Consider the following 27926-nt stretch of genomic DNA (forward strand, 5'->3'; position numbering starts at 1 on the left):
CAGAGTAATGAGGAACTCAAACTTCCTCATTCCTGTTTTCCTGAGGCTAATCTAACTAGTTTAGCTTTTCAAGCTCATGAAAGTAAATCTCTCTTGATGGGCCCTGGTGCTTATGGAGGTGTAGACCCAAATGGTATTTTTCCTTTGTTTTTTATGAAGGCTATAGGTTTCTTAGTTCCAAAATTATTTATTTCGTGCAAGTTAGCAAGAAGTGGAGCTTTTAGCACTTGTTGGAGAATAAGTAATATTACACGACTATGTAAATGTATTAGTGGTGGCTCAAGTCCATTTGATTACCGCCCAATTTCCATAACTTCCATAGATAAATTTTTGAATTTCTTTAGGCAAAACGTCTGCTCCTTACCTTGCTGTACAGAAATCCCTGTTCTGCCTTTGGCAGTGTTAATCATGAAGCCCTTGTTTTCAAACTCAAACAGTTGCCAGTGGGTGGGTAGTTTCTTACCATCATTATTGAATTCTTAAGTGTTAGATAGCAGAGTAGTTGAATGTAGGAATGTGATATCTGGTGTTCCTCAGTGTAGTGTTCTTGACCCATTACTTTTCATACTACATACACATGATATGTGGTTTGGACTAGAAAATAAGCTTGTTGCATATGCAGATGATGCTACTCTATTTGCATCAATTGCATCTCCTAAATGTAGATCTGGGGTTGATGAATCCCTTAAAAGATATCTAGCTAAAATTAGTGTATGGTGCAAATTATGGGGTATGAAGTTGAATCCTAACAAAACTACAAAAGTCTGATTGTAGGTAGGTCAAGGACAGTGGCTCCTCAACATCCGGATCCCAGCATTGATAATGTTCCTTTAACTCTGTATGACTCTTATGAAATTTTAGGTATGATTCACGACAGCAAATTTACTTTTGAGAAACACGTTAGGTCTGTCTTCTAAACTTGCCCCAAACTTGCCCCAAAAATTGGCTTATTACTTTAGTCTTAAGATTTTTGGTGATCAATCTATTTTGAAGAAATGTTTAAAGTCTTTCATTCTACCTTGTTTTGAGGTTGGTCTCCTGTCTGGTCTTCAGCTGCCGATTCTCAAATTAACCCTTTTACCCCCAGGCTATTTGGAAATTTCCAACCCTTAAACCCCTGGGGGTTATTTTTTTCCCAGCACATTTTGCAGTATATTTCTTTTAAATTGCTCTAACAGGCTTAATTTTTGCCATAGAGAGGTCAGGTTGGTCTCATTCTCTTGGAAAATACCTGAATTTTCTCAAAAAATTATCAAAAATATGAAAAAAAAAAATTTATAGCATTTTTTTGCAAGGACGTATCGGTACGTCCATGGGGGTAAAGGGATGGCTTTTGTGAAACGTACCAGTACGTCCTTTGGGGGTAAAAGGGTTAATTTGTTGGACAGGAACTTATGGTCTATTAAATTTCTTATTCCTGATCTAGATATCAATCTCCGGCACAGTCGTTCAGTCAGTTCATTATGAATGCTGCATAAGATTTTATTTATTATTCTGACCACCCTTTACATTCAGATCTTCCCGGACAGTTCCATCCTGTTAGTAATACTAGGCATGCAGTTAATTCTGATAGTCAGGACCTCTCCATCATGAGGTTTAATACTACACAATATTCTAGAAGTTTTATTCCAGCTGTGACCAAGTTGTGGAATGATCTTCCTAATCGGGTAGTTCAATCAGTGGAACTTCAAAAGTTTAAACTCGCAGCAAATGTTTTTAGGTTTAACAGGATGACATAAGTGTTTTTATAGTTTATATATGAAATATATTTTAATGTTATTGTTTTTAAAATATTTTATTCTAATTGTTCATTACTTCTTATATCGTTTATGTATTTGCTTTCCTCACTGGGCTATTTTTCCCTGTTGGAGCCCTTGGGCTTATAGCATTTTGCTTTTCCAACTAGGGTTGTAACTTGGCTAGTAATAATAATAATAATCCATATAACTGTCATTTTTTAAAACAATTAAGTCATTTCTCCTCTCTTCATTCCAGCATACTACCGTTATAAAAAAAAGTCTCCCAGAGAGCTGTATCTACTTTGAAATTTGGTTTAATATCATCAATTTCGTCGATTACACTCATAATCTCACTGTATAGCTGTTGTTACTCATCTGTAAGTATAAAAATGTCCCTGAAATACTAACGTATTTGGCTTGCGTAATATAAATTACTTTCATGGCACTTACATGTACCATATATTTTCATTTTGGTTATACTGTGTAAATATTTGACCATTGCCATTGCTGCAAATGAATCTTCTTATTTCCAACCATTATCCCTACATTAAGGGATTGGTTGCTTGATGTGCCCTCTCCTATGCTTTCTATCAAAGGCATCCTCTTTCACTAAACATCTTCTGTCCATATCATCATTCACCTTACCTTACCATCTAATTCTCTGCCTCTCTCTCGATGTTCTCCCCCAAACGGGTTCCTCCCAAACTCTCGTCACTCCCTTCCCACCATCCATTCTTAACATACATGTGCCCACGCCATCTCAGTCGTGGTACTCTTATCACCTCTGTAAAATTTACTACGCCTGCCATGCTTCTTATTTCATCATTTTCCAACCCACTTCTCCGGGACTTCTCTTCCTCAAGTACCAAAACATCACTTCTCTTGGTAATCTATCACAAGCCTTCTCTAGATCTGTAAAACACATAAGAGCTCCAGATTTCCATCTAGCCTCTTTTCCTGTAGCTTCCTTACTATTAAGATGGCATCCACTGTCCCTCTCCCCCTATAAATCCATAATGCTGTTTCTCATTCTTTACAATCTCTCTTAATCTGTCATCTAGTACCCGATAAAAAAAAACTTCAAACCATGCTCAGGTAGTTTAATTCCTCTGTAGTTACCACATTTTATGACATTACATTTCTTTTTTAATATATATACCACATAATGTTCTTAATAAATACAGCATCCATTCTTTCCCCTCTGTAGCTAGTATCTTGGCCATTTCAATCTGAAACTCTGGACATGTTGTTTTACGATTTTTATTTTACTCTGTGCCCGCTTCACTTCTGTATTCCATGTCTCCAACACTAGTTCCTCCACACTTTTTGTTTCTCCCAGCCCCTACCCCCCTCCCTCTCTCTCTCTCTTTTCAGTATTCAATAGTTCAAAACATTCTCTCCATCTCCTCCTAATGTCATACCTATGTAATATATTTCCATCTGTATCATTGATAACTCCCAGTTGTGCCAAATCCTGTCTTTTCCTTTTCCTCATGATTGAGATCTTATAGATATCATTTTCTCCTTCTTTTGTTCCTAGCCTTTCATTGAATTGCCCTACTTCTCTTCCAATAGCTAACCTACTTTCTTCCAAGAATATTTTTCCTCTTCTCTGTACCATTCCTCTGCACCCTGTGCATGTCTTACTTTCCTGTCCTTAAATGCCTTTGATTTTCTTATAGCAGAACAGACTCTTGCAGCTCTCTGTCCCACCACCACTTTTCTCCTTTCGACACACTATATCTTCTTGTTCTTCATACTAGATCCACTGCTTCCCCTACACATATTTCTTCATACCAACCTAGATATTTTCTACTGTTCCCCCCTCTCCAATCTGTAAGTTCAAGCTTTCCTGTCATCTCTCTTGCAATCCTAAATTGCTCACCCTTTTCCTCCTTTGAGGTCCTAACCTTAATTCTAGATAACCTCTTTCTCTCCTTGGGGCTTCTACCTTACACTTCAAAATTCATCACTACCAGCCTGTTGTTTAACACAAGGTTCTTCCCAAATCACTTTACAGTTAATCACGTTTTTATCAACTCTTTTAACCAGGTGTAATCTTTTGGTTTTCCACTCCAACACTTAAGGTTATCAGGTGCTTATCCAACTTCTTAAACCTCGTGTTCATCATATATGCCAATTCTGCTTCGTATTTTGAAATACATCACTACCAGGCCGTTGTTTAACACATGGTTCCCTCAAAATCTTTTTACAGTTCATCACATTGTTTTTATCAACTCCTCTAATCAGGATGTAATCTATTTAACTTCCCACTCCTCCATTTACATAGGTTATCAGGTGCTTATCCAACTTAAGAAACCAGGTGTTCATAAGTGCCAATTCAAAACTCTGAGCCATCACTAATATATGCTAATAATATTCTTCTTCTTCATTTCTAATTTCAAATCCATTCCTTCTCTTCCCCACTCTGTCGTTCATGTATGCTCCTATGATTGGCTTCTCATCTGTCACTGTTCTAACAGCTGCCTCTATTTTTTTCTTGTTCTTGGCAACCCATTTGTGAGGCATATACTGAAATTATATCCACTATCAGATACCCTATTATGATTGGAATCTTTGAAAGCCAATAATTTATTCTCTTTACTTCTACCACTTTTTCCTTATACTGTAACTGCAACTCCATTCCTTCCCTCTCATGACCTGGTTTAATAGAGCTTGTACCCATTTCCTATATCTCTAGTTCTATTTCCTTTCCATCTTGTCTCCAGCATGCACAGGATATCTATCCTCCTCCTCTCCATTACATCCACTATCTCCCTTAATCTAGACATTTCAAGTACCTGCTCTGATCTTCCAATCTGTCACAAGCTTCTTTGGCCTCAATCGTAAGCCCGGCAGTATCCCTCTCCCATTTATTATGCCAGTGGGGGATTCTAACATGTATTGCATTCACATTCCAATAGCATCAGGCATGGTTAATAATTTTGCAGTCAGCAACCACAGTTATTGGCAATGGGCCTAGCCTTTTGCTAAAATACACAACTGCAAAGCAGCAGCTGTCCTTTTAGTCACTTTCTATGACACGCAGGACTTTCAGTGGTAGTATTCTTACACCCCTTGTTTGGTAACTTCTTACACAAAAACCCTGGTTTCCCAGTGGGATTCCCCAGAATTGTCTTTACATGGGAAGAAGAGGTAGGAAAACTCAAACAGTTGGTTTGCGTCAATATTCATGGGCAGAAATGTGATAAGGCAAAAGATAACCAGTTGGAAAAACATATGGTTCATGTATATGGCCAGAAATTAAAGAGCCATATTCACTAGAAAGTGTGCTTTAAGGTCAAGTTTAGTCTGGAATGGTTCCTGTAAACTCTGAAAATCACAATAAAATGTCCACCCAGGTGTTTCTGAGGTGAAAGATTTTAACTGAAGGAATGATTTGTGCAAAATTTAGAATTTTTAATATTGAGTAAATTCTTCAAAATGTTCGATTAATTGTAGTAATTTTAATTAGAATGCTAGCCAGGAATTTATTAGTACTCTGAAATTTCATAACTATATTCACAGGGTCAAAAGGCTTAGCATGGTTCAAAGACATTAGAGACAATGCAAATTCCAATAGATATTTTTTCTAACTTTGTTTATAAGCAGATACTGTAGTAAGATATGTTCCAAGAACATGAGTATTTAGGTAAATAGGAACTTTCCTTGCTGTTCAGAAATCTGACATGGTTCTCCTTCCAGGTCAAGGGCTGCAACTGACAGAACAAGCTAGGAATTAATCTTATCACTTGAGAAATTTACGGTTTGGAGTTTCATATCTCATTGGCTTCATAAATGACCGCGACTTTGCGGATATTTCACTTGTAAGTACTTGCTAGTCTTTTTTTTTTTCAATCTTATACATTTAGTGTTTAAAAGTTCATTTGAAAAGTAACTATGGCCCAATTAATGGAAGTTCTCTCGTTATTCTAGTTAGTCAGTTACAATTAACGTCCCAGTTGTGAGAGAATTTTACACACTGCACGTGGGAGTAGTAATGCATATGCATTATATAAAAAAATGAAACTGAAGTCTGAAATTTTGTTAAATTATTCAATGCTATGTAATTTGGTAATGAATAGTTAATGGTAGGCAGCTTTCCTTGACTTCCAAATACCAGTTTATTAATTTATCAATAAGGAACCACTTAAGACTGCCGTAGTAAATGTTGCAGAAGGAATAAGGAAATCCTTACGATAGGTTGTAATAAGATTAGAAAATTAAATATACTGTATACCATTGCAGGAATAACTGAGGTTCTCAGTTTTACTAAGAAAAATCTAGCAGTCTAGTTTTGTTTCAAGATTGATCAAACGTCTTAAAAATTATTTATATTTGTTCCTATATGTAATACAGCAAAGCTTTTAAGGAGGTAAACATGGCTGGCCGTTGGGTGGTGGGGCAAGCCTCGCCCACCTGACAGGTAGCGCTCACCTTCACCTTGATTTGGCCATCATAGAATACAAACGTACATTCCGGTGCTTAGCTGGAATTAAGGGATTTTGACGAAGGAAAAATCTATTTCTGGGGAGAGACCTGTGACGCCCGGCGAAAAAGTCCTTCTTTGTACTTTTTCTGATATAAATCTTCCAAATATACCAGAGAAAATTAAAAGCATGGAATGCAGAGGTTACAACCCTCGCGCGAGCACCTTGTTGGTGTCGTATATCTAACAAGGGCGTTTGTAAAACACTATTCACAGGCTGTCTTCCATTTAGATAATCCCTTCATCAAAGGGGGAGGGCCGTGACAGGCCCTAGAGAATACAGTTGGGTTACCCTACCGACACCCACCACTCGCGCTCACTAGGTCATCCTTCTGCAAGAACATATGGCTTGGCAAGGAAAGGGTGGGTCCGTACAAAAATAATCGGGAAGGGTTTCGCCGGGCGTCACAGGTCTCTCCCCAGAAATAGATTTTTCCTTCGTCAAAATCCCTTTTCTGGGTCGAACCTGTGACGGCCGGCGAAAAAGTACCAGAGAATGCCTTCCAAGCCCAATAAATTAATAACATAATGAGGAGAATACAATCACCATGTACAACAATACTATGATATCATAAAGTAACCGTCCAATTACCAACCAGCCAAATGACATAGGGAACGTAAGGTTAAATAATAATGACGACAAGGAACCAACTGAGTGTCGAATCGCAAAAGGCATCAAACCTTACATGTCTAAGTATATCTAAACATTAAAGGAACGGTAACTACAATAACAGTTAAACCATAGGAATTAAACATGGCAAATATCATAGGGCTAACGAACTACCAAGGAGAGCGGCGACGTGGTGTGAGTGGCGGGTAGGAGGGAGAAGAGAAGAGATGGAAGAAAGGAAGAAGAGGAGATTAATGGGGAGAGATAAGGCTCCCCTCTGCCATCGTTGTGACGCCCGGCGAAAAAGTCCTTCTTTGTACTGGTATTTAAGGGCCTGTAAGATCTTTAGATATTGGCGTTTGACAACCATAGGGGATTTCCAACCCGTATATTTTTTAAAATCATCAAAGTCCCTGTTCTGGAAATCATTGTTGGAGGCATCTACTGTCCGTATATCATGAGCCTGGGGAAATGATTCCGGATTAGTATGTTTAATGAAGTAGAGGATTTGTTGCCTGATACCGTGAATGGAAATAGTACCTCCTTGTTCCCTGATAACCAAGGAGCCAGACGAGCGGGTGGCAGTTCTAGCTAAAAAGGGGCTTGAGAGTGTGACTGTACACGGAGAAAAATCCTGGGGATGAAGAATAATCTTCCGAGAGGAGCACCTATTTTGCGGATCCTCATTTTTTAGCTAGGGAAGCTTTGTCTGGAAAGGAGTACTTCGGCTGAAGGGAGGAAATCTATGTTTTCCGGGTTTCGTGAGAGCTGCTAGTTCTGATGTTCCATCACCTGAGGCCATAGCCGTTAGAAATAAAGTCTTCCTAAGAAGAGTGATATAAGAGCAGGATTCATTTTCCGTGTCCATCGCAAGTTTGAGAACACCGTTCATAGACCAAGAGTCCTTTTGTGGCCGAACCGAAGGTCGAAGCCTAGCACATGTTTTTGGGGTTGATGAGAAATAGGAATCAGCTAGGTTAATGTTGAACCCAACAAGGTAGATCTTCTTCAAAGCTGACTTGATGGTGGTTAAAGTGCTAACTGTTAGGCCTTTGTCAAATAGGAACCTCAAGAAAGAGATGGCTAAATGCGGGGACATACGAGTATGGTCTGCACTCTTAGGGAACCTACTAGTTGTTAACGGCCGAATCATATTGGCGAATTGTCGAGTCCCTTTTTGTCCCATTCGATGAAGAGATCGTTTCCGGTTCAATGTTCGCATCTCTACGAGCTGCCAACTTCCTGTAGTCCACAAAGTTAGAGTTTTGGCTATCCTTGAGTAATCTGACACAGTGAGTTTGGATACTCGGGTCAGTTTGAGGAACGGGATCCGGATGGGACTTTGTTTCAACTCGAGGAGGAGAGGAAACCAACTGTTCTTGGCCAGTGAGGTGGTACTAAAGCCACTGCGCCCGGGAAGGAGCGTAGTTTGTGTAAAAGTTTTTAGAAGATTCCCTGGGGGAGATAGGGAAATCTTCTTCTAATGGTTCCAATCCCGGGGTAATGCGTCCATGGCATAAGCCCGAGGGTCCAGGGTTGGGGTCACATAACAAGGAAGTTAGTGATTCATCTGAGTTGCGAATAGATCTACCTGGAGGCCTGGAACGAGCCTGAGTATCCACCGGAATGAAATTATGTCTAGAGACCATTCTGACTCCAGTGGATCCGTCCTGGATAGTGAGTCCGCTCTCACATTCTGGCCTCCCGCTAGGTGAGGTGCTGACAGGAACCAGTTCTCTTCTGTTGCCCAGGCGAAGATAGTGACCAGGATCTGATTCAGGTTGGGTGACTTGGATCCTCCCCTGTTGACGTAGTGTACTGCGTCTGTGCTGTCTGACACTACTCTGATGTGGGTCGACCTCGGAGGAGAGTCTCTCTTCAGGGTCAAGAACACTGCCATGGCTTTGAGAACAATGATATGGGACTGTTTCATGGAGAGTGACCAAGAACCTGAAACATCTGATGTTCGGAGTAATCCCCCCCATCCACTTAGAGACGCGGCTGTATGGAATGTCACTTGTGGAGGTGGGAATTGTAGAGGAACCGATTTGGAGAGGTCCTTCGGTTCGGACCATGGGCGTAGTCTCATTTTCAAGACAGAGGGGATCTTCGAGACCATGTCTCTTATAGGTACTGTAGCTCTCTTTCTCCAAACTCGATTGATGTCTTTGAGTTTGGCTTTTATTAGATCTGTTACTGAAGTGAATCTGAAAAGTCTGAGGATACTTTCTAAGGCTCTTCGGACACCTGTTTGTGTTTGAGAAAATTTTTTGATCTTGGAAACTATTCCTCTTACCTTTTGGAAGGGAGAGACAACGTGTGCTTCGAAAGGTCCCACTGAATAGCTAACCATTCTAAGCGGACTGATGGTTGCAGGCGAGATTTTTTGGAGATTGACCCGAAATCACAGGTTGTCGAGAAATTGGAATAATTCCTTCGTAGCTCTGTTGCCTTCTATGACCGGCCGGGCCCAAATGAGCCGACCGGCCGGGCCCAAATGAGCCAACCGGCCAGATAAGCAATGATCTGTATCTCTTGGTTCCTGAGTTGTTCTAACACTCTCTCTCCTAGTTTTGTGAATATCCTGGGATCAATGTTGAGGCCAAAGGGCATGTCTTGAACACAAAGGCTTTCCTGCTTAGGCGGAAACCCAGATAAGAAGAGAAGTTTCGAGCTAAAGGCGCAAGATAATAGTCGTCGGTAAGATCGACAGAGGTGGTGACGGTCCTACGGGGAAGTAAGGTCCGTACCTGAGAGATAGTCAACATCCGGAACTTGTCGCAGAGAATGTAAGAGTTTAGCTTGACAAGTCCAGGTCCACTCTCAATGCCGCCAAGCCTTTCTTCGGAATTGTGAACAGGTGGCTTTGGAACTTCAGTGATCGATCCCGTTTGATTGCTTCTTCTTGAGTAACCCTGTGGTGTACTCTTCCAGGATGGGAGTGGATTTCTGGGAGAAGGTCACTGGTGGAGGAGGAGGACCTTGTGGCCATTTTCACCTCAAACCTTTAGAGATTATGCTATGAGCCCACAGACCGAAGGTCCAATGGTCTCGAAAGTGGTAAAGTCTACCCCCTACCAGGACCACCGCGTTGTGAGGGGGTGAATCTAGGTACTTTCCTTCTCCGAGCCCCCTTTTTTCTAGGTCCGTCTCGATGGCGAGACTGTCTTCTACTCCTGTAGCTTCCTCTCTGGTGTCCACGAGAGGAGCCTGAGGGTTCGGATCTAGGGCTGTATGCAGGTAAAACATCCCAACGGGGTTGGGCTGTGTACCTGGGGAATCAGTGAGGTAGACCACCTGATGAAGGGGATTTGGGTGCATAGACGTCGAATCGGAGGGAGGCTGTGATGACGAGTGGGTAACCGACTATCGATTCCTGTCTGATAGAGGCCTCAGACAGAACGTATTTCCCACAACTAACCCGATCAGACCATCAAACGTGTAGGTCGAATTGGAAGGGCAGATCTTGGAATTATCGTAACCCCCAGACTGACAACATCCTGGTCCAGACAGATCGGGCCTGCCCTTTAGGAAATAATACTGTTACCTTCGGTACCTTGTCTAACCTAACCAAGGCAATCTCTTTCAATCGAATGAATCCGTTGAACGGGAATTCTAGTACCTGGGAGTAAATTCTAGGTCCCCCAGAGGGAGGATGTCTATGCCATCCAGATTTATGGTACCATCTATATATGGAACATGTAAGGCAAATCTCTATGCTTTGTTTTTATCGAAGGAGGTTACTTCGATATGCCTGGGGCTGTAGGGGGAAACTTCTGAGTTCCTGAACGGATCTGACTCACTACCATACTTTTGAGCTCCGTCATAGCCCCTTGGTTTTCCCTAGAATGTGTTGCTTTTAGCAGTCACGGTTTATGCAGGGTAACATGAACATCAGGATCCATTAAGGGTCCTAGGTTGGTGACATAGGTAATTGCAAAGCTGAAGGCTCAAAACTCATCCCCACCTACCTGCACGTCCATGGGGTCGTCGTCCAACCTTAGAGAGGACACTCTGAGGAGATAGGGACCTCTAGATGGAGCATTTCTTCCCAACCTTGATAACCAAGGGCGGAGAGCCTCTCTTGCAGGCCAGAGAGATTCATCATCATCCTGACGGGAACCATGTAGGCGAACCTTCTGTAAAAGAAAGGGGACATAAGTCTGGATGTTCCTTGAACTTTGGTTAATGATCCTATTCACAGGCTGGGATCAGCTGTATAACTCATAAAAATCAATTTTAAAGAAAAATCATTTAATGTACTATCTTTTGGGGTATAGTTCGACACTTGTATTCATGAAATGTGACACTGTTGGCGCATCCGCCACAGGTTGGCCACCCCTGACTCAGACGTTCAGAACCGGGTCTAACATTATTTACTGGCTATTAGTATTCTATTGATTCATCTGTTCACTGACCAGAGTTTCAAGGAACAGTAGATAGCCTCTCATGGCATGGTTAGTCTCGACCCGGCCCTTCATTAGAAGGGGCCAACGTTTGGTTCCCAGTACTGAGTGGAAACTTATTTCTATTTGAACACTATGTTGTATGGATATTTATTCATATTTAGGCATAGTTAGAATTGAATATGTATAAATATAGGCATAATCAATTTATTTCTATTTGAACACGATGTTGTATGAATATTTATTCATATTTAGGTATAGTTAGAATTGAATATGCACAAATATAGGCACAATCAATTTATTTCTATTTGAACACTATGTTGTATGGATATTTATTCATATTTAGGCATAGTTAGAATTGAAAATGCATAAATATAGGCATAATCAATTTATTTCTATTTGAACACGATGTTGTATGGATATTTATCCATATTTATACATAGTTAGAATTAAATATATGCATAAATATAGGCATAGTTATGTTCATATATTTTTATTTGGACTTTCAAGAATAACTAATGAATATTACCAACGCAAATTCAAAGTGTCATTAAAGTAAGTACAGTTTACTTTGTATTCATGTTAAATCCTTTCCTTTACAGCAAAACAAGAGATTGGCCCCCCGTGGTCTGAGTGATCTCTGTCTGTACCGGAGCTCCGGTAACAATCCCCGGTACAAAGGTCCGTCATAGTGACAACGTGAACACCAGAGGAAAACTAATATTAACCTCAATGCTGATCGCCTGTACGATATCCGGTTAAGCCGGAGATTCGATGAAAAGGATCGTAATAACGATATTGTGATTATTTATGAAAAAGGGGTTCATACCCTGATTCTGATCGTCTGATTGATCGCTGTTTGTAACGGAGAACTAGTGACAAAGGTCCGTCATCGTGAAAACGTGATCCTCAGTGGTACGATAACATTCTGAATGTTTGTGTTATCTCCAGTGAAGCCGGAGATTCGATGAAAAAGGGACCGTAATAATGAAACTGTGAAGTCTTCATCGTTATCACATTGTTAACTCCGGTTCTGGCCGTCTGCTTGATCTCTGTTTGTACCGGAGATCCGGTAGCAAAGGCCCGTCACCGTGATATCGTGACCGTTCCCGGTACGATAACATTAACCTCAATGAATGATTGTGTTATCTCCCGTGAAGCCGGCCGTAACGGTGTAATTATGATCAAACATGACAAAGGTTCGTGTGTAAAAGGCTTCAGCCGGAGTCCGAGTGCCGGATTTCACCGTTGCACTCCAAAAATCTGCTCCTGAACGTTAACTAGTTCTCACCCAATGAGTATCCATATAGCGGAGCATAACTCAAGGCGGAGCTAAGGGTGTCGGTATAAAACGACCCCAATTAATGACTCATACACTAACGTACCTATTAATAGTGTTAGCTATATTAACAGTAACCACATCAATAAAAACGTTTATAATATTAAACGTACTATCATCAACTCTGATACTAAGAGGAGGCTTGAATAACTCGTGATCGTATAAAAACGGAGAACGGGAAATTCACCTCTCTTACTCGAGCTAACAAAGAAAACGAGAGAAGGGATAACTCATATCTGTAGAACAGGGAACGAGCAGTCTCTGTTTTCGCTCTCAAGGTTACATAATAAAAAACTAACATCACACAATAAAACAAGAACATTAATAAAATTGATTGCCTTTCTTAGTAATAACCAAGAACGAAGAATAACGTAACAAAAAAAAAAAAAAAAAAAAAAACAAGGATATAGTCTAAATCGAAGCCTCTGAGGCGAGAACAAACTAACAGACTAAATCGCTAAACTTTAATTCGCTATTCTTCGTAGGTCCAAATTGGACTTGCAACCAAATAAATACCATAGTAAAAATTAATGATAACACTAAAAGGCCATAAAACGTAAGTGATATAACCTAGATGACAGAGTACCAGATGGGCAAAATTAACTAGAATATTTACCGAAGCGAACATAACCCAAAATGGCTGCCGATACCTCGGCAAGACAATCGCTTCCAAAACTAAAAACCACCATATTGGAAACAGAACAAATGCCCGGTACTGTCAAAAGCTGCCAAAACAAACTATGGTACTTAACATTGGTAAGGGTGAAGTATCAACGTCAGTCATGTTGAATTAACGACAATCACTTCGAAAAACACTGGGCAAAACACTTATCAACTTTGCTGGCAAGTCCAAAACAGAAGGATGACCTAGTGAGCGCGAGTGGTGGGTGTCGGTAGGGTAACCCAACTGTATTCTCTAGGGCCTGTCACGGCCCTCCCCCTTTGATGAAGGGATTATCTAAATGGAAGACAGCCTGTGAATAGTGTTTTACAAACGCCCTTGTTAGATATACGACACCAACAAGGTGCTCGCGCGAGGGTTGTAACCTCTGCATTCCATGCTTTTAATTTTCTCTGGTATATTTGGAAGATTTATATCAGAAAAAGTACAAAGAAGGACTTTTTCGCCGGCCGTCACAGGTTCGACCCAGAAATTAATCTGTTATGCTTTTTCTTCTAGATTGATGTTAACTGTGCTGTGTGATGTCTGTTCTGTGGTCAGAAATGTGGCTCTCCTTCCAAGCTCGAAGAGGCCTGTGGCTGGTATATGAGCAACCCAGAGGTTGACCCAAATGAATTTTGTAGCTGTTGTAGGGGACATTCTTGTTAGCAAGAATCCCTTTGTCCGAAGTGTAGAGAGTAGTCTCCACTGCCTTGGGCTGAGTAAGTAAACATTTACTGAATGTCCAACACTTGAAGATATCGGAGAATGATTCCTCTCTCAAGCTCGTAGTGAGGATGGCAGGAAATCCTCACCAAGAATTTTGGAGGAAACTTTGATACCAATTGCCTTTTCAAGTTTGTATTAGAAGCTGGCAATATAATTTGTTTTTAAATATATTAAATTTTAAGTGTTTTATTGTTAAGCTATTCATTTTTTTCTTTTTATCTTGTTATTAATTGTTCATTACGCACGCTCAATTCGGCATCGATGACTATTGATGTTATGATGCAAGATACTTACCAGTCATTCATTCCCTGGACACTTCAGGTTCTCCACACGCAGGAACACCCAGACAAAGGGAGAAAGCTTCTTAGGACCTCTGATGCTTTTTGTGCTATGGACGATCTACGAACCCCTTCCCCATGCATACCGATAAATAAGGCTGATCGTAAAAGATGCTCCACGTCTTTGGAGGTTTCTATCCCATGAGCTATGGAGGTTTCTATCCCATGAGCTAAGAAGGCACATAAAGACAAGGACGATCTCCCACAAACATGAACAACTTGGTGTCAGAGGTTCCCGGAGAATCAATTACCAGAACGCTTATGAGCTGTTTTACAATAAATTCCCAAATATGGGAGGAGATCAGATCATCAATCTCCACTCACAGGAACAGACAGTTTGTTACTAAGGGCCCATGCTTCACGCATACCCTCATCTTCGAGGTTTTTCATATGAGCTTTCCCCAAAAGCTCACGGAGTTGAGAGTTTCCAAAATACACACATACACACCAGCACATGCACAATCCCCACAAACTAGGTCTCCCAGACAGAGATTGATCGGCACGAAGGTGCCATCAAGCTTACAGGCCTGCCCTTAAGCTTCTGTGGTTGGTTCCTGTGTTGGATTAACATATTCGAGTAAATTTGCAGGTCACTGGGCCTAGGAATTTATTTCCACCAAGATCCTGCCTCTAGCCCTCTCTTGACAATGGAGTTTTTAATGTTCAGGTACTGTAGATCTGACGATGACAGCCCTGACGAAAGGCATACTGGCAGACAGACTGAAGTACGAGGGCACTTCCTTCTCAGATGCTGAATCCGCAGTTGTGGAAAGGGCAACGATATCGAGAATGCTGGCTACCAACTGGATAGACAACTAGTCAAGAGCTCTTGTGTTTACTTTATCAAGGGATTTGTCTGATCCCGAGATGAAGAAATTCACTGACCTCGTACTCTTGGGACCAAGGCAGTGACTTTCTTGGCTCAACAGTCGGCCACCCAGTTGGCAAACTGGATACTGAAGAGGCGAGGTGCAGTAGCTGCAATTTTTTCCCATCAGGTGGGACAGGAAGCGACACGCTCCTTCAGGAACTCGACGGTTCTGGAAGTCTCGGCTCTCTTCTCGGTGGATCTCCGGTGGATGAGATCAAGAAGACCATCAAGAAGAAGAGGAAGCAAGTCACAACTCCCCCATCAACAGGCCCTTCCACATAAACTGCTCTGAGAGCTGCTGCTTTTTAACCCAGCAAAGCAGTCCCAAAGAAGATGACTGCGAAGCTTGGATCAAGATGAAAGTTCTCAGGGATGGATACCGCCTCCCATTTTCAACTTTCCCACTCTTCACTTGCTTTCTGATGACATTCTAGTTGTACCCATTGGGATTTCTGAGAGCCTTCATCCTAGAGAACAAAGTGAACCGGATGATGGAGAAAGGATGTGCCAGGTGTCTTTTAAAACAGGTCTCCAGGCTTTTACAGCTGCCTCTCTTGTAGAGAGTGTGACGGGTGAATGGAGACTGCCCATAGGTCTCTTTCCCCCTTGAAAGAGTTTCTGAAACCTCCGTTCAGGATTGAGGCAACAAGTACGGTCTGTGCACCCATCATGAAGGACAACTTCATGCTCTCTCTATTTTCAAATGCCGATCCATCTTTCTGGCAGAAAGTACCTCCTTCATCTTCAAGGGATTTGGCTACCAAAGTCCTGTGCTTTGGACTGTCCACCACTCCCTAAGTGTTCACAGAAGTCTCTGCTTGCGCCCATTTGAACGGGATTTGTATTCTGTGATTTCTCGATGACTGGTTGATCTTATCATCTTTGAACAGACAGTTGTTCCAGGATTTAGACAAACTTTTCACCTCTTGTCACAATCTGCAGATTGTGGTCAGTTGGCAGAAGTAGTCTTATGTCCAAGAGATTTATGGCGTATCTTGTTATATTGATAGCTATAGCGAGAGACTTCCCATTAGACAATCGGATCAACAGACTCAAAAAAGCTGGTCCAACCATTCTTGATTGTTCAAAAAGAGGCTTCAAAAGAATGGTAACTTCTCCTAGGACACCTTTCATCATTGGAGAAGCTTGTGCCTTAAAGGAATCTCCACTAAAGATCACTTAAGTGGTGCCTAAAGCAACGCTGGTCATCAGCCACCGATCCTCCTCACTTTTAGGTTCTGGTGAAACAGGTGGTGATGGACGATATCCAGTAGTGGCTCAATGACTAAAACCTCGCCAAGGGAATTCCACTCAGCTCTCCACCTCCAGATATTGCTATTCACAGATGCATCAAAGGATGTGTGGGGCGCACACTTGAGGAACAAGACCGCCTTAGGTTTGTGGTCCGAGGATGAAGAGAGCCTACAGCTTATAGCATCCTGCTTTTCCAACTAGGGTTGTAGCTTAGCTTGTAATAATGATATCAATCTGTTGGAGATGAAAGCGGCAATGCAACTTCTACAGTATTTGTGACAGTTTGAAAGGGAACTCGGTAGCATTAATGAGCGATTAAACAGTACTGTAGTGTATTGCATAAACAAGCAGCGAGGGAAGGTGTTCCAACCTCACTGCAACTTGGGAATACTAGTACACCCTTGGGTGTTTGACAATGCAAGACAGTCGTCTGCGAAGTACATTTCAAGGAAGAGTAAATGTACTGGCAGATACAGTCACCAGGGGCAGGTCGTAGGACCAGAGTGGCCCTTACTTCCCTAAGTGTTGGAAGGCTTCTTGTCTATTTGGGTTCCCCAGCAATAGACTTGTTTGCAGCATAACTGAATAAGAAGGTTTATAGTGTTTTGCTCACCAGTCCTATATCAGTCTGCTGCCATGAAAGACCATACTTGGTGGTCCTCCTAGTTGAGGACCCGGTGCAACTACCTCACTGGCCACATCATCTCTGTTAGCGATACTCTCAGAGGTTTCACAACTCCATAATCTCTGTCTCCTTTTGGCTGGAGACTATCCAGCATCTCCTCCAAGCAAAAGGTTTTTTACAAGGTACTGTGCAGATGCCTGGATACTTCTGTAGATCATATACATCTGTCTTCCAGGGAAAATGAGCCATCTTCTGTGATTGGTGTCGTAAATGGGGTACTTTTCTAGTTGGTGCCTCTCAGCAACTGATTTTTTAGTATACTTTTGCCAAGAGAAGCTCCTCCCAGTTTCTGGAGTTAAGGGCTAACATTCAGCCCTAAGCCAAGCCTCTAAAGGTAAAGGTGTCTGGTTGCAGTTCGCTCCATCAGGGTAGATGCGCACCAAAACATCAGCCGGGCAAGCCCATCACCCCTCCTGTGGTGTCTGCAGTGGCTCCTCCTCCCCAAGCTCAGGGCAGTCCAAAGCAAAAAGAAAGTATTGTCCCCAGTGCTAGGGGGTTCCTTGTGCATCTCCCATGATCCAGTAATCTGTCTGCACCACCCTTCATCCAGAGGGTGGAATAAGACTACCCCTTTCATCTCTGACATATTCACTGATAGGGATTCTTTCCCTGCTGTTGTCTGCCTTCTTGGATCTTCTTCAGTCCCCAATTATGGTATCAGTTCTGTCTTTGAGACAGAAATGGAACAATCTGATGCTTGAGGGGGGGGGGATTGAAATGCCAGCACAGACTGACGTACCATCTTCCCTGACTGGGTAAGAGGGTACTAAAGATTTGTATACCCCTAAGACGCCAGACCTTAGACCGGTGCCGACGGAGGTGGGCAATCCTGAGTCAGTGTTTCTAGTGGACATCTTTGCATACATAGTGGGTGCAAATGTAGGGTGGAGGAAACCTTAGCTTTACCTTTAGGAAAAGCCTTGGTCATAGAGGGGCATTTGGTACCCCTCACAGACCCAGGCCATTCCTGGGGCAGCCCTAGTCAGATCTGGCTAGTTATTTATGGAGAGAGTTGTCAATCATATCTCTGGAACTGAGAACTCTAGCTGCAATTCAATCAAATGAGATCTTGCCCCCTCCACTCTCAAAGCAGAGGTTCATTTCAAGTGTCAGCACCCCTTTAGGTTGACACACCAGTGTGCGCACAGCCGCAAGAACTCTCCTGGGAGAGACTCAAGGCAGAGGGCATGGCATTTTGTCCTCTTTTGAGTTAGATGCTATGGTGGCTGCCTTCCAAGCAGTCATCTGGCTTAACCTATGGTCAGGTGCAGTGACATACTTAGCTAAGTCAAAGGGGTTATCAACCAGGGAGTATTTGGAGAAGTACAAGCTTGCTGTCGGGTGGGAAGCCAGTGACATTACTGGCACCAGTCAGCAAAGAGTGGGTCAACTGGGTGTTTAGGAGGAGGGAGGCCTTGGTCTCTCTATGCTCAAAACAAGTTAGCTCAGGGGTATTTTTTTTGCTTTGGAATTCATTGGTGTGAGGTTTGGCAAAGAAGGCCTCCAGGGCTCTCCTAAATCCTGATAAGGACTGACTGCTACTGCCAGGAAGTAACTAGTATATGCAATGCCCTTTTGAGCAACCCAACCTGTTCCTTCCAGTCAGTGGGGCGGTAGAGGGGAAGGGGTATGCGGTGTTGCCATCATCCTCCCACCCTTTCCTTACTGCTGAGAGTAGGGGGTTGCTTGTCATGCCCATAGGGAACCTGAGAGAGGCATAGTCAAGCCTTTTGTAATGGAAGCTTCAGGATACTTTCTACCCTTTTCTACCCCTTTGCTCAGTACTCATTTCCAGATAGTTCTCATCAGTTTGTCTAACATTGCCGAGGATCCTGGGCTTGCAGGCAAAGCTAGAGGGATGTTGGAGAGGAGCATAATCAGTCATTAAAGACTAATATCCAGACTTCTACAGTAAGACACTCACTGTTGAAGGAGTCATTGACCTCCTATTATGGAATGAGTACATCAAAGGAAGTTCAGGATGGAAACTGGGTTGTCTGTGTGGAGTTCCATCAAAGAGGAAGATTTCATGCTTTCAGTGGATCTGAAGGATGCATACCAAGTACCCATCATTCAGTCTGTTTGAAAGTACCTCTGTTCTCCCTCTACAGTTTGTACTCCCTCTACAGTTTGTACTAGTTCAGGCCTTTGTTCTCCTGACTGTCCACTGCTCCTCAAGTGTTCATTCAGATGTTTACCTTAGTAGTAGTTTGGACCCACTCAGAAGGGATAAGGCTGTGGATATATCTCATGGGTGGCTGATCCTTACTGCCTCTGTGGCAGTTGCTACAGGATAGTGACTTCCTTTTTGTCATGACCTGGGTATTGGGATAATCGAGGAAAACATTAATCTCTTAACCAAGCAGAGGTAGAAGCATTTTAGAATGCTGGTAAACATAGCAGGTGTGAGTGTCGGGCAAATAATGGCATCAGCAATCCCTAGGAGGTAGTGTGTCAGTTATGTAAATGCCATAATTACCAGCTCAATGCTGGTAGTCTCTTCTCAACCAACTTTTCTCCTTGGAGAAGCTTGTTCCTCAAGCAGGCACCTTTACCAGAGATCTCTTCAGTGCTGTTTGAACAATCACTGGTCAATCTCAAGGGATCTCCCATCCCTCCAGTTGCCAGCAAGATAGGAAGCTTTGGTTGATCTTACCTGTTGGTTGAACGAGGAACCCTCACAGGACTCTTGCTCACCTCTTCATCCCTGGACATGTAACTGTGCTCAGTTGTGTCAAAAGAGGGGAGGGGTTTCATGCCTAAACAACCTGGTGATCTCAAGGGTGTGATTAGAAGAAGCATTACTTATCAGTTCGCTGAGGTTAGCAGCCTTTCTAATGCTCCAACCATTCTAAGAATCTTGAGGAGGCATAAGGGAGGTGGTCGTGATAACACCACTGTAGTGGCTTACATCCAGCAAGGGGACACATTCCCATGGCCACTCTGAGCTGATGAAGCATATGCACATTGGGACTGCCTTCCACACTGTTAAGTTGTCAGCCAAGTACATTCCGGGCAAGATGAATGGGCTAGCAGACACATTCGGTTCCCCAGGGAGGGTTATAAGGTCAGAGTGGTCCCTACATCCCTGCATAACATGGAGGCTTCTGGTATGTGGGGTTCTCCAGGGATTTACCTGTTCATCAAATGGCTAAACAGGAAGCTCCCAGTGTTTTTTTTTTACCATTCCAGTCCCATGGCCCATGTTTAAAGTCTTTCCAACAGCCCGGGACCACATGGATGGTTATGCCATCTCTCTGTTGAACCCAGTTCAGTCTGTAAAGCTATGGTGGGGGGATTATGCTGTGGCTCAGGTTGACCCTGGTGGCTCCCAGATAGTCTCATGTTGAATGGTATCCCTTGTCAAGATCTTAAGAAAACTTGCTTGGACTTCAATCCTAGGGGAAGTCTGCCATCCTTTGCGATTGATGTCGTAAAATGAATTCTTCGATCATAGCATCTCTAGACCAGATCGCAGATTTTCTTGTCTTCCATGGTGAGAGAAGTTCCCCTCAGTCATTTCTATCAAGGGTACTGCTTAGCATTTGACAGTCTTTTGATGGAAGGGGATAGACCTCTACTCTTCATAGGAATGTACTTGTGAGGAGCTTCAAACAGTCTTGCTGATCTTTGTACCTCAGGCCGCAGATGAAGAAAAGTCCCACATTCTCAAGGCTCTCATTTGTACCTTTCAGAACCTTTGTAAAGGCCTTGGTCAAGGTTTTGACACTCAAGACTTTTTGCTGCCTTTGTATTGGTGAAGAGTTTGAGAGTTACACAATCTTCTACCTTAGTCTCCCATAGTGAGAGGTGGAAGAAGATTCCTTTGTTTGATGCCAGGTCTTAACGCCAAACTCAGAATCTGCCAGCGTACGACCCATGGTTCAAGCCCTTCTCTATCCCCACTCCATGAACTGCTGGGTGGCATGGAGAAGAGATGCTCTTGTGTCCCATGAGGGATCTGTGATGCTATCTGAAAAAGTCCCAATACCAAAGACTCCAAGTGTCTGTTACTCTTCCCTAGCACTAACAGAACCAAGATGGAGGTGTATAGAACAATCTTTAAGATTTTGCGTTGATTCATAATGCATATGCTTAGACTGATGAGGGGGTCAAATAACTTGCAAAGTCAGGGGCCTAGCTCCATCTTTACTTTCAAGTAGGCCAAGTGTTGAAGTTTGGGGTGTGTACAGTATGCACCAACCAGATTACAGCCTTTAATCTACAGAATTACCCCAAGTCCCTTGATGTCTTTCTGCTTTTTGTGGTGGCTGCACAAGTGGTTGTGTAGCAAGCCCAGCTCCAATGCAGAATGGCAAGCTATTGTAATGAATAGATTTATAAATGTCTGGAATTTAGACATAATGACTGGGTCTTTTCCACCTTTCTTTCTGCCCCTCTTATCAATGAAGCACTCAAAACTTTACTCTATGGATCTGACTTGATGCTGGCAAACTACATTTCTGATATCCATTTTTATAATCTAAAGAGTTCTCCCCCATTCTTCCTAGACTAAAGGGAGGATGGTGGAATATACACAAACTCATTGATCAATCATAGGCCAGGTATTAATTTGGACTGCTATCCCCTTTGGAAGAAGGGATCTGTCCTTTGACCATGTACCAATTTTCTTGGACAGGCCAGGCCTTATCAATCTATTAATCCCAATGATAGACAGAGTGTTGCTGGATTCTTCACCTTTTGGTCTCTTACAGGACCAAGTACATTTAAATTTCCAGGGAAGAAAAAGAACAAACCAGTTTGGTTAAAGGTAGACTTCTGGTCCACCAATCAGCATTTCTCCCTACTAAAGGAAGATGGTTGTATTTTGCATAGGAACAAAACATGTTATTTCAAAGTAATTTGAATTTTTCTCACTTATATAAGCTAGTGTCCTTAGGTTAAACTTCTTGATGACTCCTCTCCGCCCTGAGCCAAAAGGTCATGAGCCCCTTGCTCCCAATTGTTACTTAACTGCTGTCCAGCTTGTGCTGAAACCATTCTCTAAGTGAAGGACTCTGGTTTGTATAGCTATGAACCATTCTCTACTTAAAGGGCTCTGGTTTGTACAGCTAGGAAAAATACCAATTACATAAAAACATTTGTGAAATATTCAAGAAGTTTAATAAACTTGAAGAAAGTGCCACCCATAAAATAATTAGAGAACATTTTCATAGTTCAATAAAAGTGTTAATTTCACTGAAGATTTGGGACTATTTAGCAAATATAAAGTACTGCATAAAGTACAGTAATGTGGCCTCATTTGTAAGTCTTGCAATGCATGAAATGTGTTAAGTTTGGTTTTAGGTGGCCTGTTGCTGCATATTTTAGTTAGTTTTTAGATAAATAGGTATTTAGTTAATGATTGCCACATGGTTCATGTGCAATATATCTCAAAATGCCCATCATTATTTACTAATGTAATGGGGTAGTTAAGGAATTGTATTGTAAGGGTAATTGGCTTCATATGTAAATAATGAAGTGAGATTTCTTTGTATATTACCCTGTAGGTTAGTCTTAGTCTGTTTTGCCATCAGTTGCACCGTAACTTCTTAGCAAAGGGAAAATATCTTCTTTGCCAGTCTACAAGAGAATAAAAAGTTCATAGGATTAGTACTTATGTAGGGCTTGCTAATATGTAGCATATGTGCCATGTTAAATTGTCTTGCCGATGAGGCAGACGACTTATTACAGTAATCACATTTTGTTTATGGTTTTACCTTGCACTCCTTACAGGCTGCTAGTGCCTTTAGAAAACTAATGATGAATTTCTCTAGCTATGCAGGTAGAAAACACTGTGACAGTTACAAGATTAAATTTCATGGATTTCACCATCGGCATTTTCATAATTTATGCCAGAACGTAAGTGGGTTAAAATCGAAAAGACTACCTTGCTCCCGAATCAAAACCAGGTTGGTCAAAGTTGCTAAATACCAGTTCTGATTCAAGCCCATTAGTGTAATTACAAACTTCAAAATGTCTACAAGAGGTTTTTTACATGTGATGTGTAATCAATATTTTAAATGTTTAAACTTCTGCTGATGTGCAAATCTGTTAATGTTATCATTCATTTCTAAGTCACTGGTATCTTTCTTTCTTTTAGTCTTAGTATAATTCCATTTCAGCTATTTGATGTGAATTAAGCATTTTTCCCCTTAATGGTCATTATCATAGGGAAAAAAAAGTTTTGCAAAGTCTTGCCGGAACATAGTTTTTTTTTTTTTTATTTTATGAAAGTTGAAGAGGTTATATTAATAAATATTTGACAGGGTTACTTTTTATTCAAGAGTTAGATGAATCAAGTATTTATATATTTGCAGTTAAATTTTTTTTATGAAGTTGCTAGATTTATCACCCTAACATACTTTCACTACAGAATTTGATGTAACAATACATTTATAAAGTTTATAAAGTAACTTCTCCTATGATGTAACCATTTACCAAAGTTGACAGTTCTTCAATTTACATAATTATTATTTACTTAGAAAAGAAGCATTAGATGATAAATAGAAGAGGAGCTTGATGGTAACTACTTGACAATACTTATTTCATATATTTCAGCAACGCAACTATAATATGGTTGTCAAACATTTTAAAACATTCAACCACCTAAATAATTCAACCAGCTTCTGCATCAGGTCGCTTAGGAGCTGCACCTTCAAATCTCCTTAGATTGCCATAAAGCAGCCACAACATCAGGTCACCTCAAAGCAACTGCACCATCAGGTAGCAATCACACCATCAGGTTATCTTGAAGCCCCTGCATCATTGAGTCTCCTGACTCGGGTTGCCACAAAATCAGGTAGGTTCAAAGCAGCTGCACCATAGAAGTTGCTTTGAAGCAGCCACACCATCAGGTCTCCTTGATCAGGTTGCCATGGAGCAGCCACACCATCAGGTCTCTTCAACCAAGTTGCCATGGAGTACCCACGCCACCTGGTTACCTCCGAGCAGCTGCACCATCTGGTTTGCCTTCAAGCAGCAGTACCCATTTAAAAGAGTTGCTCCTAAGCAGCCACACCATCAGATCAGGTCACTTCTAGGCAGCAATGCCATCAGATCAGGTCACCTCCAAGCAGCCACATCACCAGATTGGGTCTAATCCAAGCAGCCACAGATTGGGTCTCCTCCAAGCAACCGCACCATCAGATCAAAAAGTCTCCACCAAGCAGCTGCACCATCATATCGGATCGCCTCCAAGCAGCTGCACCATCAGATCACATCGCCTCCAAGCAGCTGCACCATCAGATCACATCGCCTCCAAGCAGCTGCACCATCAGATCACATCGCCTCCAAGCAGCTGCACCATCAGATCGCATCGCCTCCAAGCAGCTGCACCATCAGATCAGATCGCCTCCTAGCAGCTGCACCATCAGATTGGATCACCTCCAAGCAGCTGCACCATCAGATCGGATCGCCTCCAAGCAGCTGCACCATCAGATCGGATCGCCTCCAAGCAGCTGCACCATCAGATCGGATCGCCTCCAAGCAGCTGCACCATCAGATCGGATCACCTCCAGCAGCTGCACCATCAGATCGGATCGCCTCCAAGCAGCCGCACCATCAGATCGGATCGACTCGCCTCCAAGCAGCCGCACCATCAGATCGGATCGCCTCGCCTCCAAGCAGCCGCACCATCAGATCGGAACGCCTCCAAGCAGCCGCACCATCAGATCAGATCGCCTCCAAGCAGCCGCACCATCAGATCAGATCGCCTCCAAGCAGCCGCACCATCAGATCGGATCGCCTCCAAGCAGCCGCACCATCAGATCGGATCGCCTCCAAGCAGCCGCACCATCAGAACAGAACGCCTCCAAGCAGCCGCACCATCAGAACGGAACGCCTCCAAGCAGCCGCACCATCAAAACGGAACGCCTCCAAGCAGCCGCACCATCAGAACGGAACGCCTCCAAGCAGCTGCACACCTCCAAGCAGCTGCACGCCTCCAAGCAGCCGCACCATCAGTCCGGAACGTCTCCAAGCAACCGCACCATCAGATCGGAACGCCTCCAAGCAGCCGCATCATCAGAACGGAACGCCTCCAAGCAGCCGCACCATCAGAACGGAATGCCTCCAAGCAGCCGCACCATCAGAACGGAACGCCTCCAAGCCGCCGCACCATCAGAACGGAACCCCTCCAAGCCGCCGCACCATCAGAACGGAATGCCTCCAAGCCGCCGCACCATCAGAACGGAACGCCTCCAAGCCGCCGCACCATCAGAACGGAAGGCCTCCAAGCCGCCGCACCATCAGATCGGATCGCCTCCAAGCCGCCGCACCATCAGATTGGAGCTGCACCATCAGATCGGATCGCCTCCAAGCATCGCCTCGTCTCCAAGCAGCCGCACCATCAGATCGGATCGCCTCGCTTCCAAGCAGCTGCACCATCAGATCAGATCGCCTCGCCTCCAAGCAGCCGCACCATCAGATTGGATCGCCTCGCCTCCAAGCCGCCGCACCATCAGATCGGATCGCCTCCAAGCAGCCGCACCATCAGATCGGATTGCCTCCAAGCAGCTGCACCATCAGATCAGATCGCCTCCAAGCATCGCCTCGTCTCCAAGCAGCCGCACCATCAGATCGGATCGCCTCCAAGCAGCCGCACCATCAGATCGGATTGCCTCCAAGCAGCTGCACCATCAGATAGGATCGCCTCCAAGCATCGCCTCGTCTCCAAGCAGCCGCACCATCAGATCGGATCGCCTCGCTTCCAAGCAGCCGCACCATCAGATCGGATCGCCTCGCCTCCAAGCAGCCGCACCATCAGATCGGATCGCCTCGCCTCCAAGCAGCCGCACCATCAGATCGGATCGCCTCGCCTCCAAGCAGCCGCACCATCAGATCGGATCACCTCGCCTCCAAGCCGCCGCACCATCAGATTGGATCGCCTCGCCTCCAAGCCGCCGGCACCATCAGATCGGATCGCCTCGCCTCCAAGCCGCCACACCATCAGATCGGATTGCCTCGCCTCCAAGCAGCCGCACCATCAGATTGGATCGCCTCGCCTCCAAGCCGCCGCACCATCAGATCGGATCGCCTCCAAGCAGCCGCACCATCAGATCGGATTGCCTCCAAGCAGCTGCACCATCAGATCAGATCGCCTCCAAGCATCGCCTCGTCTCCAAGCAGCCGCACCATCAGATCGGATCGCCTCCAAGCAGCCGCACCATCAGATCGGATTGCCTCCAAGCAGCTGCACCATCAGATCGGATCGCCTCCAAGCATCGCCTCGTCTCCAAGCAGCCGCACCATCAGATCGGATCGCCTCGCTTCCAAGCAGCCGCACCATCAGATCGGATCGCCTCGCCTCCAAGCAGCCGCACCATCAGATCGGATCACCTCGCCTCCAAGCAGCCGCACCATCAGATCGGATCGCCTCGCCTCCAAGCAGCCGCACCATCAGATCGGATCGCCTCGCCTCCAAGCAGCCGCACCATCAGATCGGATCGCCTCGCCTCCAAGCAGCCGCACCATCAGATCGGATCGCCTCGCCTCCAAGCAGCCGCACCATCAGATTGGATCGCCTCGCCTCCAAGCCGCCGGCACCATCAGATCCGATCGCCTCGCCTCCAAGCCGCCGGCACCATCAGATCCGATCGCCTCGCCTCCAAGCCGCCGCACCATCAGATCGGATCGCCTCCAAGCAGCCGCACCATCAGATCGGATTGCCTCCAAGCAGCCGCACCATCAGATCGGATCGCCTCAAGCAGCCGCACCATCAGATCGGATCGCCTCAAGCAGCCGCACCATCAGATCGGATCACCTCAAGCAGCCGCACCATCAGATCGGATCGCCTCAAGCAGCCGCACCATCAGATCGGATCGCCTCCAAGCAGCCGCACCATCAGAACGGATCGCCTCCAAGCAGCCGCACCATCAGAACGGAACGCCTCCAAGCAGCCGCACCATCAGAACGGAACGCCTCCAAGCAGCCGCACCATCAGAACGGAACGCCTCCAAGCAGCCGCACCATCAGAACGGAACGCCTCCAAGTAGCCGCACCATCAGAACGGAACCCCTCCAAGCAGCTGCACCATCAGAACGGAACCCCTCCAAGCAGCTGCACGCCTCCAAGCAGCTGCACGCCTCCAATCAGCTACACGCCTCCAAGCAGCCGCACCATCAGTCCGGAATGTCTCCAAGCAGCCGCACCATCATCTCGAAACGCCTCCAAGCAGCCGCACCATCAGAACGGAACGCCTCCAAGCCGCCGCACCATCAGAACGAAACGCCTCCAAGCCGCCGCACCATCAGAACGAAACGCCTCCAAGCCGCCGCACCATCAGAACGGAACGCCTCCAAGCCGCCGCACCATCAGAACGGATCGCCTCCAAGCCGCCGCACCATCAGAACGGATCGCCTCCAAGCCGCCGCACCATCAGAACGGATCGCCTCCAAGCAGCCGCACCATCAGAACGGATCGCCTCCAAGCAGCCGCACCATCAGAACGGATCACCTCCAAGCAGCCGCATCATCAGAATGGACCACCACCAATCAGGCTTCGCCATCAGATTGGGTGGCCTCCAAGCAGCTGCTTTATCAGATTGCCTCGGCTCCAAGCAACTGCATCATCATCATCATTTCACGTTGCCCCTAAGCCGCCACACCATCAGATCAGTGGCCTCTATAACCTGCAGCATTGTTAAACTTTCTTAAACCCACACCACCTGATTGGAACAACTCCCAGCAGCCTGGCCATCTGTTAGGGGTATGTTGTCATCTGGTTGGGCAGTCTCCCAGCTGTCTCGCCATCTGATTAGACCACCTCACAAAAGCCTCGCCATCTGATTGGATTGTCTCCCAGCA

General features: G+C 44.4%; 1 protein-coding gene and 1 long non-coding RNA gene across 5 annotated transcripts in view; both read left to right on the forward strand.

The window, feature by feature from the left end:
• Nucleotides 1-24625, forward strand: part of LOC137642211 (uncharacterized) — a 42335-nt gene extending 17710 nt beyond the window's left edge. For 2 of the 4 annotated variants that reach the window (XR_011044696.1, XR_011044693.1), the window contains exons 2-5: nt 1996-2116; nt 5445-5566; nt 22899-22983; nt 23683-24625. This is a non-coding gene — a long non-coding RNA (uncharacterized lncRNA). Of the gene's footprint in view, nt 1-1995; nt 2117-5444; nt 5567-13763; nt 14114-22898; nt 22984-23682 lie in introns of those variants that run through there. The other 2 variants (XR_011044694.1, XR_011044695.1) reach the window with 2 other exon arrangements.
• Nucleotides 24626-25188: 563 nt separating this feature from the next.
• LOC137643269 (serine/arginine repetitive matrix protein 1-like) lies at nt 25189-27717 on the forward strand. The gene has a single exon (XM_068376110.1). The coding sequence runs from the start codon at nt 25189-25191 to the stop codon at nt 27715-27717; it is 2529 nt and encodes an 842-aa protein (XP_068232211.1).
• The last annotated feature ends 209 nt before the right edge of the window (nt 27718-27926 follow it).

Source organism: Palaemon carinicauda, chromosome 6 (assembly GCF_036898095.1).
Source record: "Palaemon carinicauda isolate YSFRI2023 chromosome 6, ASM3689809v2, whole genome shotgun sequence".
Taxonomy (NCBI): Eukaryota; Metazoa; Arthropoda; class Malacostraca; order Decapoda; family Palaemonidae; genus Palaemon; species Palaemon carinicauda.